Consider the following 18,148-nt stretch of genomic DNA (forward strand, 5'->3'; position numbering starts at 1 on the left):
CCCATTAGTGTTGACTGCGCTTACACACGCTCATACTTCCCCCCCCCCCTCGACTTGAAGCGGCCTCCTGTTTCTCAGAGAGTCACGATGTACGCTGGTTGTAAAGTCTCATGCTGGAGCCGTGCAATATTTTATTTGTTTTCCCTCGGCGGTAAGTTGGGGCAGCTGCCGGAGACACCCGATTGTTGAGGGAAAATGTGTTCTCACCTATGATGTACGGACCAATGTACGTATGCAAAAATTTATCGCGTAGCCTGGGGGAGCATCGTGTCGTCCAAATAATAGTTTGCCCCCAAGACGCAAGTGACCAGAGGGGGTGGATGAAATCATACTGGCTTTTGCGTTCTGGATGTGTGACTTCAGGGTGAAAACGGGCCAGGAGAAGGCAGTGGTTAAGCTGAGAGACGAGACTCGTAAGAAAACAAGGGTGCAAGGGAGTCTGAGGGAGAAAATAAAGTGGTATCAATGATGAAAGAGGGGGAGCATCCAAACACCGGGAAGAAAGGTTAGTGGACTTTGGTGCGCTCGATAGACGAATTGTGGGCGAATGTAACAAAAAGATGAATTCGATCCCAGTTAGGGTAGTTTGGCTTAATATACATTGATAGCATGTCTGACAAAGTACTATGAAATCCTTCGGTGATGCCGTTGGTTTGCGTTTGGTAGCTAGTTCAAGTTTTATGCACAGTATTTGCTGGTCGAAACACTTCAGCCAGAATTTCGGGTAGGAGTGCCTTGCCGCGTCGATCAAAAGTGTGCGAGGTGCACCGTAGCGCAAGATTACATTCTGAATTATAAAATCTTTAAATTCTTGAGCAAATTCATATCTCTGAGGTGATGTTTCCGCCTGCGTGGTCAAATGGTGTACCTTCTCGGCAATCCAGCTGTAGCCGGTGGGTGTGATTGGCAGTGTTTCATACAGATTCCCACTGTATCGAAAGGAGAAGGCGGACAGGGAGCTGGTTGCAGCAAACCAGCTGGGGATTACGTGGTGTGTTTCCTGTGTCGGCATTTGGAAAACGATAAAATTATTTTGCAACACTTGTAGACATGCTAGGCTAGAAAAAACGAGTATGGATTCCGTCGAACGTTATCTCAAAATCTAGGTGTCCGGTAGACGCGTCATCGTAGTATGCCTCTAAAGCAACTCGCCTGAGCATGCAAGGCAAAGGAGTGACCCCTCGACTGCCTGCAGGGTGATGGCTGTAACGGCAGACAACTCTACTTAAAAGCCCAAAATTCTTCAGCTGCCGGCGTAACGGGTTCTTGGATGGTCGTGCGGCGCCTTTGAATATTTCTATGATTCGGATACAATAATTATTCTCACGTTGCAAGGCCGGTAAGTCGAGGCTGTCTTAAACTATTGCGTAAGGAATGGGTGCGGTGGGTAAGTCAGGCTGCGCCAATGCGGAGGCAGCGGCTGGTGATTTGACAACGGGCAACGAGAAAGGGCGTCCGCATCCAAATGCTTCTTCCCGGACGCGTAAGTAACCGTAGAACTATACTGCTGCAGATGAAGAACCCAGCGGCCAAGGCGCCTGAGAGGTTCTTGAATGTCGGCAGCCAGTACAACGAATGCTGATTGGTAACGACAGTGAAATACCGGTGGTATAAGTAGTGCGAAACTTTTCGATGACCCACAAAATGGCGAGGCACTCCTTTAGGGCTGGGCTGTTGTTTTGTTCTGGCGCCGTAAGAGAACGACTGGCATATGCAACCACTCGTTCCTTGTGTTGAGCATCTAGTTGCAGCAAGATGGCACCAATGCCTTGCCCACTGGCGTCCGTGTGCAGCAGCGTTGGAGTGCTGTCAACAAAATGGCAAAGGACGGGGCTCCATGTGAGTGCGCCTATGAGTGATGAAAGCCCGTTCGCAACATTCTGTCCAAACGAAAGGAATGCAAGGGGGTAGAAGATGATGTAGCGGGGAAGCAACTGTTTCAAAATTTGGTATACATCGGTTGAAGTAAAATGCGACTTCGATCAAGCTGCAGAGGTGTGTCTGCGGTTTTGGATGGGGAAAATTTAAAACTGCCGAAATCTTCCATGGGTCAGGCTGAATTTCTTTTTTGCTGAAAATGTGTCTAAATACTTTAATGAATTTGCGGGCGAAAGTGCTTTTTTGTGATTATCTGCAGTCCCGCATTTGAAAGACAACTAAGTACTTGGTCCAGATGGCGTAAATGTTGCTCAAATGAACTTTAACAACCAACCATGTCGTCCAGGAAGCATAGACTGGTTTCCCACTTAAGACCACGAAGAACGGTGTCAATCATTCGATCAAACGTGGCATGCGCATTAGGCCGCCCAAATGGCAAAACGTTGAAATACTCTTCGCCACTAAAAGCCGTCTACTGTTCGTCATCCTTATGCATTGGGATCTACCAATATCCCGAGCGTATGCCTAGACTCTAGAAGTACTCCGCTCCTTGGACAGTGTCTTACGCATCGTTGCTGTGGGACCGCGGGTAAACGCCTTTCCGAGTGATATTGAACCATGAGTCAGAAGTAAATAGAACGATAAGAATAGAATGGAGGGCATTCTGAAGGCATACTTAGATAATGAAGAGCAACCGACCATGGTCCCTTAGAGTGTGTATGATAACTGCATCTTATGGGTACTCACCTATGGGGCAGAAACGTAGAGGATCACTAAGAGGGTTCAACCTAATTTAAGGACGACTCAGCGAGCAATAGAACTCAAGATTGTAGGTGAACATTAAAAGACAGGAAGAGAGCGGATGGCTCAGAGAACAAACGCGCGTTAGCAACATATTAGTAGAAAAATAATTTGATATGGACGTCGGCAGGGCATGTAACGCGAAGGCAAGATAGTCGTTTGTCATTAAGGGTAACAGAGTGGATCCCCAGAGAAGGCAAGCGTGGCATGGGGTGGCAGAAAGTTATATCGGCAGAGGAGATTAAGAAGTTTGCGGTGATAAATTGGTAACAGTTAGCACAGGACCGGGATAATTGGGGAATAACGGGAGAGGCCTTTGCCCTGCAGTTGGCGTAGATAGGCTGGTGATGATTATGAGTCAACACCAGAGCAAACTGACCCGTCCTTATTCGCGACTAACACAACCGGCGATGACCAAGAGCTCGAATACGGTCGGACAACGTCGTTCTTGGGCGTCGCAGCAACCTTCTCTTCAAAAATATTCCTTTATTGTGAAGAGACGCGGTATGGTCGGCGGCGTACAATGGCAGAGCAATCTGTCTCAATTCGGTGGGCAGCCACACTAGTCAGTTTTAGAGTGGTACTACCAACGCCAAAGGATGCAAAGGCTTCGCAGTACCGTGAGCAGCTGTTCCATCTGCTCAGATGTAAGGTGGGGTGTAATAGTTGCAGCGATACTGGACATACCACCCAAGTAAGCAAAGTCGCTCGCACGAAAAGGTGGTACTGCGTTGGAAAAGCCAAAAACGGGCTTCTGTCAACCACAGCAGTGACGTCATGCCTCTAGGTAACAATATTGACTGTCTGGTGGTGTTCCCAGCGGCCAGAGGTTCAGATCCTTGGGAAAATGGACGAGGCATGTGAAAATAGCAGGTCCTTGGGGAAGCCTGCAGCTTGTGAGAAACGCTACGCTGCTAGAGGACGAAATGCTGCTAGAAACGAAATGCTGCTAGATGACACGCGAAGAACTTGTTCACCCGGTGGCAAAAAATAGCCCATCTGTAAGGCTGAGTGCTGCTGTTGTGAGTTTGGTGCAAGGGAAGGCTATGTGCTCTAAATGCGAATGGCTGTTTGGTGAAAGGGAATAACCGGAGAAGTTGAAGAAAGCAAGTCCCATCCAAAAATATTTCATGGACGCACTCCGACTAAACGGCAAACTCAATATGGTGACAATCTACTCGGATGACGACAAGGGCTGTGCAAGATACAGCAGGGTTTATGACATTTATATTTGCACTAAATAACGAAGCTCCAAAGTAGGGCGTTTGTTAAAGCTAGTTTTATCGCTCAATTATTTTGAATTTCACTCTTCTTACTTTTTGCAAGTTTTTGGAACAAGCATGGGTACTATATTCGCGTTGACCTATGCCAATATTTTCATGGGGCAACTTGAAGCCACCCTATTAAGCTCTTTTGAACATAAACCTCAGGTTTACCTCCGCTACATAGATGACATCTTCAGGATTTACGATTACGGTCGCGCGACTCTAGAAACGTTTATATCTCATCTCAATTCTTCGCATCTGACTACTAAATTATCCTGCCAGTATTGTGAAAAAAGAAGTGAACTTCCTAGATGCCACCGCCATTCTAGACAACGGTGAACTTAAAACCACGCTTTTTAAAAAACCAACAGAGAGGCAGCAGTACCTAGATTATAAAAGCCATTACCCGAGACACTGCAAGCAAGGAATCTTTGTAGGACAAGCCACCAGGCTTAGAAGAGTATGCAGTGATGACAGTACTACGTAGAGCACCTAGATGAACTCAAGTCTACCCTTATGAACAGGAACCACCCCAAAAGCTCGCTCGATCAGGCGTACCTACGTACGTGTAATCTCAAAAGGGATGACGTGCTCATCAAACAGCAACAAAACGAAAGTGCCAGGCCGCGTGCCCTAATAACTAAATTTTCAAACGCCATCCCAAACGTAAACAATATACTGCGGGAGTACTACCCCATTTTAGCCAGTAACAACCGAATTAAAAAGAATTTTCCGGAAGCACCAAGGGTTACCTACCGGAGAAACAGCAATCTAAAAGATATTTTCGTGCATGCTAAAACAAGGACTTCAAAGCAACCAGTCATAGCCAGCTGATCCAGTCCCAGATGCAAGACATGTGGGCACCAGCAGACAGACTGCATTGTAAAAACCACAGGCAGTAATTATGTCCACAAGATTATTTCATGTTTTACATGCACTTCATCCAACATTGTGTATATGTTGGAATGCTCAATGTGCCACAAACAGTATATAGGTGAAACGAGTCAACCTATGAGCCTACGTCTTAACTGTCACCAGGCAGATACTATGAGCAAATCATCCATAGCTGTAGCCCAGCATTTCAACCAACCAGGCCACAATTTTAATGAACCTAAATTTTATACACTTCACTCAAACTTTAAGTCTCCTAGAAACCGGAAATACAAAGAATCCTATTTAATTAACAAATTCAACTCCATGGAACCTGCTGGAATTAATGTGTGTAGGGGCAACTTCGAATCCTTGCGATATTCACCAGGAATACAGCATTAGGCATTGTCTTGCCCATACCTTATCCAAAGACTATGACCCCTTCCTGTGCTATTTACCTTGTCACCTGATTCCTTTTGTTTTCATTCTTTAACTTCCAGCTAGTAGGGCCCCCCATCCCTCAAAACTTTTTTGAAATTCCATTTCATTTCTTCACTTTTTTTGCTCCGCTTTGTCTTGTGCCCCGTACGTCATTCTAACATTCTCTTTTTGTTTTCCAGTTTCAGGACAGGCTTGTTCCAGGAATGTTGCCGCGGGCGACACGTGCCAATTCAATTGTCGGGTTATTGCTTTTTTGTGTGTGTTAGTTTGTGTGGTTTCCCTCCCCGTTTTTTTCTTTTTTTCTTTTCTTTTCTCTCTTTTTTTCTTTTTTCTCGACCTTGTTATTCCCCCCTCCTCTTCCTTCTCTTTTGACCTGAGGCTTGCAGATAGTTTCTGATAAGCACCCCACTATCACCATCTGGTCTGCTACCAGCGGTTCTGAGAACCTTTCGGTATTCCCTGCGGCAGGTCAACAAAGACCCTCTCATCCTTTCTCTCCAAAAAATCACGAAATATCAACCCCCTGCCTGACTTCCCTCTGACCTGCTTTGCAGCTCAAAATATACAACCTTCTTTCCCCCTCTATATCTCTCCCAAAATACTCTAAACCAATCCACCTTCTCAATTTCACTTCCTTCTTTCCCTCTCTCTTCTCACCTCTGAAACTACCCCTATATAAACCGGCCAGCCAGGGGAGAGATTGCCCTGACGAAAGCAAGTTTCTTTGCTGAAACGTAGGCAACAATCGTTCTTTTACCTTGTTCGAAGTTTATCTTTTCTTGCGTTCTCTACCATCTTCAAAGTTCTACTGCTGCCTGTACATAAATATATATATATATATTATATATATATATATGTATATATATATATATATATATATATATATATGTATGTACAGAAAGATAGGGCAGCAGTCTACAACGCCAAAGGAGGCATAGGGGTGTCGTTAGGCTCTTTTCTTTTTCACTACGGTTAATGAAGTAAACATTTTTTTTAATATACAGAAGAAAGAAAGAAAGAAAAACACGCGCCCAGAGTGGGGACCGAACCCACGCCTTTCGATTATATGTCGAATGCATTACCAATTCGGCTATCTGGGCGACTGTGTTCTCCTTCACTTTCTGGGCTATTTATATTTACTAGAAGTGTATCTAACGCTTGAGGGTGGTAGCCAGCGCCACTCTGACTACACGGGGAGAAGGGGACCTTCTTTTCAACCCCCGGGGCGTGACTCGAGCGTCTACAGCCTGTCATGAGCGGGTAACTGGCGTGAAGCCCTCTTATGCTACCTAGGCATCAAGGCTGCCAGGTCCGAGACCCTCGCTAGGCTTTCGCAGAATAATATAGTAAGGAAATGAGGGGCTCGTTGAGGAAATACAGAAAGATAGGGCAGCTGTCTACAACGCCAAAGGAGGCATAGGGGTGTGGTTAGGCTCTTTTCTTTTTCACTACGGTTAATGAAGTAAACATTTTTTTTAATATACAGAAGAAAGAAAGAAAGAAAAACACGCGCCCAGAGTGGGGACCGAACCCACGCCTTTCGATTACATGATTTCGATTTCGATTACTATATTATTCTGCGAAAGCCTAGCGAGGGTCTCGGTTCTGGCAGCCTTGATGCCTAGGTAGCATAAGAGGGCTTCACGCCAGTTACCCGCTCATGACAGGCTGTAGACGCTCGAGTCACGCCCCGAGGTTGAAAAGAAGGTCCCCTTCTCCCCGTGTAGTCAGAGTGGCGCTGGCTACCACCCTCAAGCGTTAGATACACTTCTAGTAAATATAAATACCCCAGAAAGTGAAGGAGAACACAGTTGCCCAGATAGCCGAATTGGTAAGGCATTCGACATGTAATCGAAAGGCGTGGGTTAGGTCCCCACTCTGGGCGCGTGTTTTTCTTTCTTTCTTTCTTCTGTATATTAAAACAATATTTACTTCTTTAACCGTAGTGAAAAAGAAAAGAGCCTAACCACACCCCTATGCCTCCTTTGGCGTTGTAGACTGCTGCCCTATCTTTCTGTATTTCCTCAACGAGCCCCTCATTTCCTTACTATATTATTCTGCGAAAGCATAGCGAGGGTCTCGGTTCTGGCAGCGTTGATGCCTAGGTAGCATAAGAGGGCTTCACGCCAGTTACCCGCTCATGACAGGCTGTAGACGCTCGAGTCACGCCCCGGGGGTTGAAAAGAAAGTCCCCTTCTCCCCGTGTAGTCAGAGTGGCGCTGGCTACCACCCTGATGCGTTAGATACACTTCTAGTAAATATAAATAGCCCAGAAAGTGAAGGAGAACACAGTCGCCCAGATAGCCGAATTGGTAAGGCATTCGACATGTAATCGAAAATCGTGGGTTCGGTCCCCACTCTAGGCGCGCGTTTTAAATGCATAGCATTTTAGTAACTCACAATGTCACGCGGCGTTGGCGTGCCTTGTCGTAGTCCGCATGCGCGTCTTGTCGTAGTCCGCATGCGCGCCTTGTCGTAGTCCGCAGCCAGGAAGAAATAAAATAACAGTTTCCGGCGCCCGGTTTCGAACCCATGACGCCGCGGGCGGAACGCAAGGTGCCCGGCGCCCTACCGACCGAGCCACGAAACCGACACACATTTCGACGCACCGAACGCGCCTTATATCCTTCACTCATTTCTCGTTTGTTTCGAAAGCGCCACAAGTTGTCCCGCGCCTCCAAAAGATGGCGACACGGGTCCCGCAATCAAGAGATACGACTTGCCGGCGCACCCCCTCGGAAATGCTGTGCATTTGATCGTGCCCCTCGCGAGGGGGATGTCTTTTTTTAAACAAGCAAAGTTTGCAGAATCGTAAGTTGTAATGACGCTGGTGACGCAGCGTTGTCGTCACCAATGTCTCCGTGGGCTTGCGTGTTTACGATATAAAAAGCCCGCCTCTTCCTTTTTCTTTCTTTCTTTCTTCTGTATATTAAAAAAAATGTTTACTTCATTAACCGTAGTGAAAAAGAAAAGAGCCTAACCACACCCCTATGCCTCCTTTGGCGTTGTAGACTGCTGCCCTATCTTTCTGTATTTCCTCAACGAGCCCCTCCTTTCCTTACTATATTATTCTGCGAAAGCCTAGCGAGGGTCTCGGTTCTGGCAGCCTTGATGCCTAGGTAGCATAAGAGGGCTTCACGCCAGTTACCCGCTCATGACAGGCTGTAGACGCTCGAGTCACGCCCCGGGGGTTGAAAAGAAGGTCCCCTTCTCCCCGTGTAGTCAGAGTGGCGCTGGCTACCACCCTCAAGCGTTAGATACACTTCTAGTAAATATAAATAGCCCAGAAAGTGAAGGAGAACACAGTCGCCCAGATAGCCGAATTGGTAAGGCATTCGACATGTAATCGAAAGGCGTGGGTTCGGTCCCCACTCTGGGCGCGTGTTTTTCTTTTTTTCTTTCTTCTGTATATTAAAAAAAATGTTTACTTCATTAACCGTAGTGAAAAAGAAAAGAGCCTAACCACACCCCTGTGCCTCCTTTGGCGTTGTAGACTGCTGCCCTATCTTTCTGTATTTCCTCAACGAGCCCCTCATTTCCTTACTATATATGTATGTATATATATATGTGTGTGTGTGTGTGTGTGTGTGTGTGTGTGTGTGTGTGTGTGTGTGTGTGTGTGTGCAAATCACGTGTGTAGCCAGAACGCGTGGGTTCATTCCTACTGGTGAGCTTAGAAAAAAGGTTGTTATATTTCTAAGAGCATTTTAATATCTACTTTATCGACTTTCACCCTTTGTACACATATCCTGCATAATTATATTTGCTTAGAGTTATATTCAGAAGGTTCAGATAATCTCACGTAAAAAAATTTGGGCCATGAGTGCATTAGAAACGTGCAACAGTTATATTCTGGGATAATGAGCTCATTGTACACAAAAGACAAAATACCAAAACAAAATAAGATAGTTAAGGTGATGCTCACAATCCAGGGTATCTGGTTCTTGTTATTGGGAGAATGAATGCCAATGCGGTCGAGGTGTTTGGTGTGTCCGCAACCTGAGGAAGTGGAAAGCCATTTTACATTCATAAATGACGGAATTCTTACATATGATCGGCCGAGTGTCACAGCCGGCAGGCATCAATCTCAATGTGTCTGAGTATTGAAGCCTGGAAAAAAGTAAAATGCTTGGGGGGCTTCATGTTTGGATAAGCGATACCTGATATTTCGTTGAATTGGTGTCGTCTGAGATATGAACGTGTGGGTGGCTGTAGCAACAACTTTGCCTTCTTGTTATTCTCAGCAATCCAGGTGAGTATGTGGGGTTTCTGTAGGTTATTGCTACAGATATCTGAGACCTAAATATCTAACAATTATTCGAATGTTAAAAACATTTTAGCTGTAGAGATTTTGTTGGCATTGGTGAGACCAGTATTACAAGTGCTCTATTTAGACCGTTGCAAAGAAACATGATGCATAAACATAAGTAGTCTGCCATAAAGATGCCTGAATTACTTGAATCGGCATTCCTTTCCTGTTATCGTACTGATCGCAGTAGGCAATCAAACCACCATTACTTTCACATTATTGTACTGCTCACAGCCCACTTAAAAAAGGTGCAAAACGTTATAAAAGCCGGTTTAGTTGTGAAGATACTTTACAAGTGCTCGTTCTACAGCCTAAATTCTCAGCATTCGTCGAATAATTTTAAATATAGAATTTTTTTCTCTTCTCTTTCAACATCCCACACTTAGCGTTGCACAAACGCGTGTTGTCCGAAATTTTTAATATGTCACAAAGGTAGCACAAAGGAAGATGAACCTTTGAAATAACTTTGATAATTGATTTTGAAGGCTAGTAAAAAAGCATTACAGGTGTTTATCAAAAATATACCGAACATGTTAAACTTTTGGGAAGACTTGTTGGAGCTTGTACGTTTAAAGTAATGTGGAAAAAATATTGGCCGCTGTTAACATAATTGTGCACAGAAATACATAACTCACCACGCATATTAATAGATTCCGCCGCTTCGCAAAGGTTAAAGTGCGCCTGCAACAGGACATAAAATTACCGTTGACGTCCCGTTCGTCTTGATTTGCGGATATCAAGCTTCTATGCAACAAGCCGCCTCAACCGGATCTTACGTCTAAGAACATCGCCTATTAAGTCCTTAATATAATAATAACGATAGTTTTAGAATGCCCCGCACGGGGCACCTTGAGCAATCTTTGTGACGTCAGTGGCGATACCGCGGACCCCGAGCCCCCATACTCACGCTGTAACCGACAATGGTAATGAGTTTTAAGGTGAAGGGTAGAAACCTCAAACGGTGGCAGTCGGAGCCCAGGACAAGCTCCGGCGGATGGGCTCCCTGTCTGTTTACATGGCAGGGAGCTCCGGGACCTCTCAAGCTATTAGGGTAAGGTTTGAGAAGAAAGTACCCCCTTTCCCTACTTTTTCCAACGCCACATGGATAAATCAAAACCACCCCGTAAACCCGATCGGTCCCTGAAAAGGGTCGCACCGATGTTACGCCCCCACCCCTTCCAACTTTCACTCTCCCAAAACCTGATAATTATCCCCGATTCTTGAGTATCGAATCCCTTGAAAAAGTCAAACCAGTTGCCTCAATGTCCGTGTTTCTGATTACAAAATTTATAGAATGAACAATCGGTAAACACTACAAAGCCAAAAAGCAAAGAACTGGAAAGTTGGTGGTAGAAGTCACCACCCAGCAACAGGCCACAAATCTCCTAAGCCAGACCCGTATTGGCGATGTTGGCATCAAGGTCACGCCCCCCCGCACCCTCAACAGCTCGCAGGGCGTGATTTCAGAGTGAGATCTGGCAAACGAGACGGAAACCGCTCTTCTAGAAGGCCTGAGAAATCAGGGTGTGACGGCAGTCAGGCGGATATCCATAAGGGGAGATAATAAGGAAATACCTACCAGGCACATCATTCTCACCTTCGACCGTTCAACGCTTCCAGACCATATGAATGCAGGATTCATCCGGTGCTCTGTCCAAGCGTCCATCCCGAATCAGCGGCGCTGTTACAAGTGCCAGCGGTTCGGACATGGTACCAACTCGTGTCGCGGCCAACTAACCGGCGCCAAGTGCGCGTAACAAGGTCATCACTCTGATAATTGTCCCTCTAATCAATTGGTTTCTGTGAATTGCCAAGGACCTCACGCCGCGTATTTGCGAGCCTGCGAGACATTCAAAATTGAAAAGAAAATCATGAAATTCAAAGTCACGGAAAACATCACCTTCCCAGAGGCGCGAATAAGGTTCGCTTCTTTTCCCCTGGGGAGGTACGCCGACGCAGCTCGCCGGGGGGCGCAGTGGCGTTTGGTTTCGGCGGGGACCCAGTACCGCGAGTCGGACTTGGTCCAACCTTCACCCCCCCCCTTCGGGGTTGCCCCGGCCAGCCCAACTAGCCTCTGCACCGCTCGCTCACCCAGCAGCGGCTGTGGTGGCAAGAACTTCGGTTGGGGATGCCGCTGCATGCACTGCTTCCGCTCCACCGGCCCAAAGCACATGCAAGGGCACAGAGATGGAGACGGAGGCAGTCGCAGTGACCCCCTTCCCCGCCTCACTGCCTGTGCCATCTGTGGTGCTCCCGAAGCCTTTGGCACTGGCAGCGCAGGCAAAGAATACCCGAAAGGGTACCACGTCAAGGGGTCCCAGTCCGCTGGGCACCCCCTTCCCTTCAGATGACGACATGGACGTCGAGCCTTTCCGGATTTCTTTGCAGCGGAAGGAACGGGCTGCGACGTCAAGGTCAGTAGAGAAGGCCAGAAAACCCCTTCCAAGAGTCCAAGCCCCGAAAGACCCTACATAAATAATCACACTCCAGTAGCTCTGAACACAAAATAATGGGAAGAGAAAATATTGTTCAATAGAACTCCAGAGGCCTTCTGAATAATCTTGACGATGTGTGTTAGATTCGGCATGCTAATCAGCCAAGTTTAATGTGTGTCGAAGAAACACATTTAAATTCCAATCAATAAAATTTCTTAAATAGCTATATGGTATTCCGAAAGGATAGGGTTGGCTGCACACACTCTTCAGGTGGTGTAGCCATACTAGCCAGGAAATCCCTAGCATGCCACCTTATCACTCTGAACACCATCGTTGAGGCTGTAGCAATACGCACAATAATTTTTAATAGGTTGATAACGGTATGCTCCATATACATTTGTCCTGCTTTTGTGCTTTCTAGCTCTGACTTCGAGGCGCTGGAACCATATATCCTAACAGGCGACTTTAATGCGCACAACTCTCTTTGGGGCTCTTCATGCACTGATGCCCGAGGTCGCCTTATAGAGAAATTCCTTACATCTTCAGGAGCATGCCTCTTCAACAAAAATTAGCCCACATAATTTAATATAGGACACAACACACACTCATATCTTAACTTGGCTGTTGGCTGCGCAGTTCTTTTTCCTCTTCTCGAGTGGGGTGTAGGCAATGACCCATTAGGAGTGACCACTTCCCCACCTCACTAACATATATAGGTAAAGGCCCATGCAGTCCATCTTCCCACAAGAGGTTCAACGAAGCAAGAGCTAACTGGAATACATGTACAGAGACATCCAAACTACACTACACATCCATAGGACCCCTACACGTTGAAGAAGCTACCCAACTGCTTAAGGCGCACATCCTCGACGCCGCCGAAAAGTCAATTCCCCACGACTCTGCTACCCCGCGCAACCAGCGGAGGCCGTGGTGGAATGAGGACTGTAGGCGGGCGCGAGACGCCCATAACAGGGCGTGGGGTATCCTTCGTCGGTACCCCACGTCGGGAAACCTCCTCTTGCTCAAACGGGCCAAAGCGTTTGGAAAACGTGTGTGCCGTTGGGCAAAACGAGAGTTGGCACTCCTTCTTGACATCCATAAACTCTTACACAGACACACACAAAGTCTGGACACACACACGTAAGCTCAAAGGACAACAGACACACAGCCTGCCCCTGGTTAGTACAACAGCGGACACATCGAAAGACCAGGCTAACACACTTGCACAACACTTCGAACACGTGTCCAGTTCAGCACACTACACAAACACTTTCATGAAACACAAAACATCTGCGGAGAAGAAGTCACTGTGTGATAGCAACAAGTCGCACACTTCTTACAATTGTCCTTTTTCAATTCCTGAGCTTAAGGCAGCCCTGGCAACATGTAAGGCTTCAGCTCTAGGTGCAGACACAATCACATACACCATGATGCAACACCTACACTCAGACATCCTTGAAACACTTCTACATCTATACAATAACATATGGCTTTCGGGGCCATTCCTCGCTCTTGGAGGCAGGCAATAGGAGTGGCTTTCCTGAAGGAAGGGAAGGACCCTTCCTCTCCCGCTAGCTATCGGCCCATCGTCCTTACAAGATGCCTGTGCAAGCTGCTCTAGAAGATGATAAACAGGAGACTTGTGGACTTTCTTGAGTACAACGGTCTTCTCGAGGGCTGCCAGGCAGGCTTCAGGGCGGGACGATCTACAAATGACCAACTTGTCGCCCTAGAATCATACATAAAGGACGCTTTCATTCACAAACAGTTTTGCACAACGGTGTTTTTTGACCTTGAGAAGGCATATAGCACCGCCTGGCGCTACGGGATCCTCAGTGACCTGAAATCATTTGGTGTCTCAGGGAACATGATGAACATTCTTGCTAGTTATTTGTCCAAAAGAACTTTTCGTGTGAGAGTTGGTAGCGCACTGTCAAGGGTTCATGTACAAGAAAACGGCGTTCCGAAAGGTGGAGTTTTAAGCTGCAGACTTTTCTTAGTTATAATAAACTCCATTGGGAAGGCATTGCCACGTACAATTTCTTATTCCATGTATGTAGACTACGTCCAGGTCTCTTTAAAATCATGCAATATGTCCAAATGTGAGCATCAAGTCCAGCTCTATGTCAAAAAGCTTGCCAGCTGGGCAGACATAAATGGGTTTCAACTTAATTCAGAAAAAAGCACCTGTGTTGTCTTCTCCGGGAAGCGTGGGATCCATCCGGACCCACACATTACACTTATTGGCGTTTCGCTTCCTGTGAGGAAGCAACACAAGTTTTTAGGAGTGGTGTTGGATGAAAAACTTACATTCATCCCTCACATTAGGCAATGCAAACATAAATGTCTAAAGGCTCTATACATTCTTAAAATCTTGTCACACAAGTCCTATGGAATGGACAAGCAACTCCTCTTACGTATTTTCACAAGCCTAGTGGGGTCCTGATTGGACTATGGAAGCGTCATTTATTGGTCTGCAACAAAAACAGCACTGAAAATGCTCGACCCAGTGCTGCATCTTGGTCTTCGCCTTGCATGTGGTGCTTTTCGCACTAGCCCAGTCGAGAGCCTCTACGCTGAGTGTGATAAATGGTCCCTATATCACCAGAGGATTTACATGGATTTGTTGTATGCCTCGAAAATCATGGCCCTGACTAACCACCCTTTTATTTCCGCCATTAATAGCACATCCTCACAACAACTATTCTTAAATCGTCCATCCATCTCTCTACCTTTTTCTCGTAGGGTAAGAGAGGAAGCCTCTCAGCATTAGGTACCCTTTTTAGACATTCACAAGACACCCATCACTGATTTTATACCACCATGGAATCTGCGCCCTGTGCTCTGTGACCGCTCTTTTACGCATCTTGATTACAACAGGGCACCGAGAATTGCGATTCCGCCGCATTTCATGTATCTGCAGGATAAATATAAGGCTGCACAGTTTTTCAGTGATGTGTCCAAAACGTTCACTGTGGTGTCTTGTGCTGCTTATGGACCAAATTTTGAAGGAGATAGAACCATGAATTCAAAGACAAGTATTTTTTTCAGGAGAAGCATTAGGCATCTTTCTGGCTGTAAATCACATAGTTGAACCTAATATTCCTAAATCCATCATCTATACAGATTCGCTGACCATCGTCCGTGCATTATCATCCGGAAAGTCATTGAAAAACCATGTAATTAAGCTTGTCTTGAAATCAATTATGCTGGCGTATTCTTCAAACCTTGATGTGAATGTGTTGGTTGCCAGGCCACTCTGGCATCGGTGGAAATTAACTGGCGGATGAAATGGCCGCGATTGCTGCACTCCAAAACACAGTAAACATAACAACACTACCTTACACAGACATCGAGCCACACATAAGACAGCAACTCCATAAAACTTGGCAAGCAGACTGGAGCGAACAGACAGACAACAAACTACACGTCAGAAAACCACACTTGGGACAATACACTACTGACTCCCACAACAGGCCCATTGAAGTTACCTTAGCTAGATTACGGATAGGCCATACGCATGTAACGCACTCGCACCTGCTCACGAGATCTCCAAGACCCCTGTGTAGCAGGTGTGGGGAGGGCCTCTTCGTAGTCCACGTACTCATACAATGCAAGGCACTTGACACAACACGACACAAACACTTCACAGAACTCTACAGACAACGTATTCCCCTACACCCATCGTTGTACTGGGTGACGATGCCATGGTTTCTGTGAAACGCGTGTTTAAGTATTTGTCAGACGTTAAGTTTTTAAACCTCATTTCTTAATATGCATAATCAAATCTGGCCCTATACACCAGCCGTCACCATTATCATTTTTTTTATCCTACATCGTCCGGTTTACACGTTTTATATCTACCTTTTGTGGTAATCACTTCTTTTCATTATATAACTTCTCTGGCACTCTTTGCCCTCGTTGGCCTCACGCCATTAAACACCAACCATCATCATCATCATCAGTTTTTGAAGGTCTTTGTAATATTCATTCTTCACTATGTTATAAAGCTTACGCAGCAATAGCATTTGCGGAGATTTTATAAACAACCTATTCATGCGAAGTTTGTACAAGTACAACTGATTTACTCGCACACTTATCGCGTTTTTGCATAGCGATCTGTACGTCTCACCGCTCCCTAGAAACATGCACCCTGTGCATCACTCTGGGCGCAGGGAAGCAAGAGCCAAGGCCATCCACACTTACTACGGGAGGGAACCAACCACAGTGTACACGGACGCGTCTTCCTATCCCGGCATAAGAGCAATGATAGCCGTGGTTGTCCAGAACAATAAGCACGTCACCAGCCTAACCCTACCCGGATACGACCCCTTACAAGCGGAGGAAGCGGCCATCGCTCTCGCCATAACGCAAACTACCGCCAGCGTAATCATCACAGATTCGCAGCAAGCGTGCCGCAACTTCTCATGCGGACGAATTCACCGCACAACCCACCAAATCATCTGTCAGCGTCCACCAGACAGATCTATCATGATCACATGGGCACCCGCCCACTCTGCCATCCCGGGCAACGAAACCGCCCACCTGTTGGCCAGAGAGTTATCCCGCCGGGCCCCGGGAAGCGAGCAAGAGAGGCCAACCCCGCTGATCACGTATCACGAAATAGCGCAGCACTACAAGTTGGGACGTATCATCTACCCAGCACCGCATAAACACCTAACGAAAGAGGAGGAACGGCAGCTCCGTGCACTCCAGACGAATACTTTCCCCCACCCCACTAAATGCCACATCTTGCAACCCACCGTATATTCCCCGCTATGCCGCCTCTGCGGAGCCCCCGGGACGCTCTTTCATATGATAGGGGGCTGCGCGCACGCCCCACTACATTCGCGAAATCCCTCCATTCCTTCTCGCGAGCTTTGGGAGAGATCTCTGACCAGCTCCGACCTCAATGACCAGCGCCTGCTTGTGTTGAGGGCTGTTGAGGCGGGGAAAGCTCAAGGGGTCTTGGACTGAGGACTCCTGCCCATTGCTTTTTGCATTAAACACGTTTACTCTCTCTCTCTCTCTCTCTGTCCCTCTCACTACCAGTACGGCAGGGGTCCCTTAATTTTGCAAAAACCATTGTCCCTCACTTTTTACTCAAGCTACCGATAACAAGCGAACACAATATAATCGATTCCTTTATTTGTTTATATCCAACCCGATCATGCTTCCACATAGAAAAAAAAACGGCTGTAGAAAAATCGTTAGCAAAGTGGCAAGACTCACAAGTACATTTCCACGCAAGTAAATTGACATAAAAATAACATCTATATTGGAAAATTGAGCCTAATTGGCTTGTAGGTACAAAATTCTAAACTAGTTATTAGAAAGGTAAAATTGTAGACTAGTACTTACAGATATCAGAACAAATAATATCACTGCCACGTTGCCGCCCGTCCATCTTGCCATGTTCGCTTGTTACTATAAATAAAACGACGCGTACTGTGCATTGTGAGTAGCGGCCTTTTTAGCACTTCTTGTGGACCGATTCCTGTTTTCATTTCTGCAATCGACGTATAATGCGGATAAAAATATCCCCCATAGTAATGGTCCCGAAAGAACCTTAAAATTATGAAAGTTACAGAACGGTTTTGCTGTATGTGCTTGCGAATAATAAAATGTTTACGAGTTTGAGTTTTTATTACATTCTAGGCATTACAAAAAGTAGTCGATTCGCTGTTGCTTTGTTAATGTAAATTGTGGTGAAAGAGTGAGTCTACAGTAATTGTAATAAAACCAAGGTTGTAGTAATCATGCGATTTTCTTCCGTATATATTCACAAAAAATAATCCTCTAGAATGTATTCGAAAATGAACACTATGATGTATATTTGTAATGATGTGAATATACAATCTCTATTTCCGGGGAATGGCAAGCTCTGTTATTCGTTTCTAGTAAAACGCTGCTTATTTGCAACACGTTCCCAGAATTTATTCCCATTTGTAGGTTATCATTTGGTTTGCGGAAATTATCGGGACGTTGTCAACCTGGCTTATCGCTGTTAGACGGGAATCTTACCAATGAATTTTACAAGGTAAATATAAAATAAATTTGCAATTTCCGTAGGATTGCCACTATTCTTAGAAAGAAGATTCTGAAAGATACCGCATATACTACGTGCGAACAAAACATCCGCGGACACC

At 46.0% G+C, this 18,148-nt stretch overlaps 1 protein-coding gene and 1 non-coding gene across 2 annotated transcripts in view; both read right to left on the bottom strand.

The window, feature by feature from the left end:
- LOC144143411 (plasma kallikrein-like) overlaps positions 1 to 10,206 on the bottom strand; it is an 89,032-nt gene extending 78,826 nt beyond the window's left edge. The window contains exons 1-2 of the mRNA XM_077675169.1: positions 10,200 to 10,206; positions 9,181 to 9,254 (exon numbers count right to left, since the gene is read on the bottom strand). Coding sequence (XP_077531295.1) covers positions 9,181 to 9,254; positions 10,200 to 10,206 — 81 coding nt within the window. The remainder of the gene's footprint in view (positions 1 to 9,180; positions 9,255 to 10,199) is intronic.
- Positions 6,284 to 6,355, bottom strand: Trnai-uau (transfer RNA isoleucine (anticodon UAU)). The gene has a single exon. It is a non-coding gene; the product is annotated as a tRNA-Ile (tRNA).
- Positions 10,207 to 18,148: the final 7,942 nt, after the last annotated feature.

This window comes from Haemaphysalis longicornis, unplaced genomic scaffold, assembly GCF_048455015.1.
Source record: "Haemaphysalis longicornis isolate Haplotype H1 unplaced genomic scaffold, Haemaphysalis longicornis Haplotype H1 scaffold_6, whole genome shotgun sequence".
Classification (NCBI taxonomy): Eukaryota; Metazoa; Arthropoda; class Arachnida; order Ixodida; family Ixodidae; genus Haemaphysalis; species Haemaphysalis longicornis.